Raw genomic sequence first — 2664 nt, 5'->3', positions numbered from 1 at the left:
TGTCATTTTGAACATTCATAAGGTTATCTCCCGTTTCTCATTAGTCTATCTTAATGTATTATATCATAGCCTAATTAACACATAAGTTTTTCATTAATTTTATTTGATAAAAAAATATATTTTAGAAACATTCTCTAAATCCAAAGTTCTTTCAATAACCGTTTACATTAATTTTTTTTTTAATGAAATTTTAGCATTATGGAGCTTTTTCAGTATCTTACTTCTTTTTTCCCTTCAACTCCTTTCACCTTAAATTTAACAAATATTACTATAACTACTCAATATTGTGAGATTTGCTTTTTGGAATATAAGAGTAAATGTATACAATACTTAATCGAGACAGATCCATTACTCATACAAATCCTAAAAACACAACTTGCATTATCTTTCTACTTTTGTTTCTGTCTCTTTGTAACATGATCACTTTCTTCCATGGCCTTCAATTTGTTCTTTATTGCAGCTATTTTTGCACTTCGGGCCATTTGACCCGACCCGTTACCCAATCCATTTGACTCACTACCACTACCACTACCACTACCACTACCACTACCACTACCACCTGATTTTTCAGCCATTTCCATCAAGTACTTCTCTTTAGCAAGTCGCACTACTAAAGGCCTTCCACATGCCAATTTCCCATGCATTTTCTCCTTGGCCAGTTTAGCTTCCTGCATACTCACTTTAAATGAAAAAAATCAGAAATTTGTCAAACCAATATACAACAAGGCCCCATCTGTTAACAGGTTGTACTGTGTATGGCATGTGCTCAACTAGGACTGGGATTGATATATAAATGACAGAACAGGTTGTACTGCATTTGACATGTTCTGACTGGTACCAACGAAACAAAAAAAAATTGAACGGTCTATAAGTTACCTCCATGGTGCTGAACTGGACAAATGCATAGCCACGTGGCTCGCCTCGTTTTGGGCCGCGAGTATGCCAAAGGAAATCCTCAAACACGATTTTTCCAAATGGGGAGAACATTTTTATGAGAGCGCCTCTGTGAATCATCATAATGAATTATAATTAAAAAAAAAAAAAAAAAAAAAAAAAACAATGGGGTATGTAATTATGTATTAAAATGTTGCTAGGAAAGGATATGTATGTCTTTGCTTACTCTGTTATTCTCATATCAAGGTTGCCTACATATAGTCGGCTTTCACTGTTTCCATCAAAAATGATATTGTTATCTTTGTCCTGCATAAGTAATTACAGGCATTAATAGATTTTGTATTTTGTGATATGAAGATAATGAAAGCAGAAAGCATGATATGATACTAACAGGACAGAAAAAGTTACCATCTACAGGAAGTGATCTTGATGACAATCCTGCTAAGTGCTTAACTCCAAAAAGCTGCTAATTCCCTCTTTATAGCTGTTTCCTTAAGTTCTTTTTTTTTTCAAAATTTTAAGCAAACTGATTAATGATGTGGGGGTAAAATAATTATTCACAGTAACTTTCACTCGATATGTATTATTCTTTCAATTAGACTGAAGCACGATTCAGAAAGAAAAGAATTTGAACATGGATTTTTGTTGAAATTTGGCACAGAAATTATTCTCTTCATAGAATCGCAAGCTATATGAACCTCATAGTTAGATCGAGTGAATTGCTTGATATATCGGATATCACTGTGCATCTATATATTTCTTTTAACTGATGGATTGCTATTTGAAAGTCAACATGATCAGAATCGCGCTTGATAAAACAGAAAATATCTCTTTATAAATTAAAAAACAGACTAGAATACATGAAACCCTGGCATTTTTGTCAATTATACATTTGCTCCGTAAATCCAAACAGAAATCTAATCGCATAAATATATAAACTTGTGTGGGTAACAAAAAATTGGTTTTGCGAAAATTACCTCAATCGTTAAACATTTAAAGAGGAATCGCGAGCTCGATGCGTCCGCTAGGGTTCTATATGATTTGAGCAGATGAAGGCCAAACGGGGTACGCAGCTCTTATTATTTGCTGCGTCTGTTGTCTGTTGACGACCCCGTTTTAATCTTTGAACGGGCTGGATTACCAAATGGGCTGACAAACATAAGCCCAATATGAAAGTAATCATATATTGGGCAGGGTCAAGATCTGTGCCTCTGTGGGTTATAGGGTTATAGTTAAACTTGCATAACAAAGTATAGGTGCACAAAGTAAACTGGTTTTATTAACTGGTAAAAGAATCAAACTTTTTAATAACAGAAAAATCGGTTAGGAATATATTTTAAAAAAAACTATAAAATATCTTATGGTTTATCAAATGTCATAAACTCAGTTTTTTTTAATTTTTTTGGATGAACATGGTTCCTGTGTTTTTCAAAACTTGTATGAATGACCATTTTTTATCCGTTAGTGTGTGAGTATTTTGGTATTTTAAGTAACAAAGACTGAATTTATGACTATAGGTAAACCATATGGACCATTTATGTAATCTTTCTATGTTTGTGACTTTTCCACCCCTTTAGTTTTTAAAATAGTACTTTGAATTTTGAAAAATGTTACTTTCACCCCTCTATTTTTTAAATATTTGTGTTTAACCCCGTATTAATATAATTTGATTTTTATTAATAACTTCTGTTCGTTAAACTAAAAAAAACTATTTTCCGTGTTTATTTTTATATATTTGTCGATATAATTCAAGATGGCCAACATTTCGAC

The 2664-nt window shown here is 32.5% G+C and overlaps 1 protein-coding gene across 1 annotated transcript; it reads right to left on the bottom strand.

The window, feature by feature from the left end:
* Positions 1–284: 284 nt before the first annotated feature.
* LOC145070560 (RNA-binding protein-like RNA recognition motif protein) lies at positions 285–1977 on the bottom strand. Its single transcript, XM_079017499.1, has 5 exons — positions 1872–1977; positions 1303–1393; positions 1121–1200; positions 877–1003; positions 285–668 (listed from the first exon to the last, which is right to left on the bottom strand). The coding sequence occupies exons 2-5, from the start codon at positions 1303–1305 to the stop codon at positions 390–392; spliced, it is 489 nt and encodes a 162-aa protein (XP_078873625.1). The 5' UTR covers positions 1306–1393; positions 1872–1977; the 3' UTR covers positions 285–389.
* Between the last annotated feature and the right edge of the window lie 687 nt (positions 1978–2664).

Source organism: Lactuca serriola, chromosome 8 (genome assembly GCF_051521515.1).
Source record: "Lactuca serriola cultivar US96UC23 chromosome 8, Lser_US96UC23_V15, whole genome shotgun sequence".
In the NCBI taxonomy this organism is placed as follows: Eukaryota; Viridiplantae; Streptophyta; class Magnoliopsida; order Asterales; family Asteraceae; genus Lactuca; species Lactuca serriola.
The sequence above is the reverse complement of the archived record's forward strand: the minus strand, read 5'-3'. Positions and strand labels throughout refer to the sequence as shown.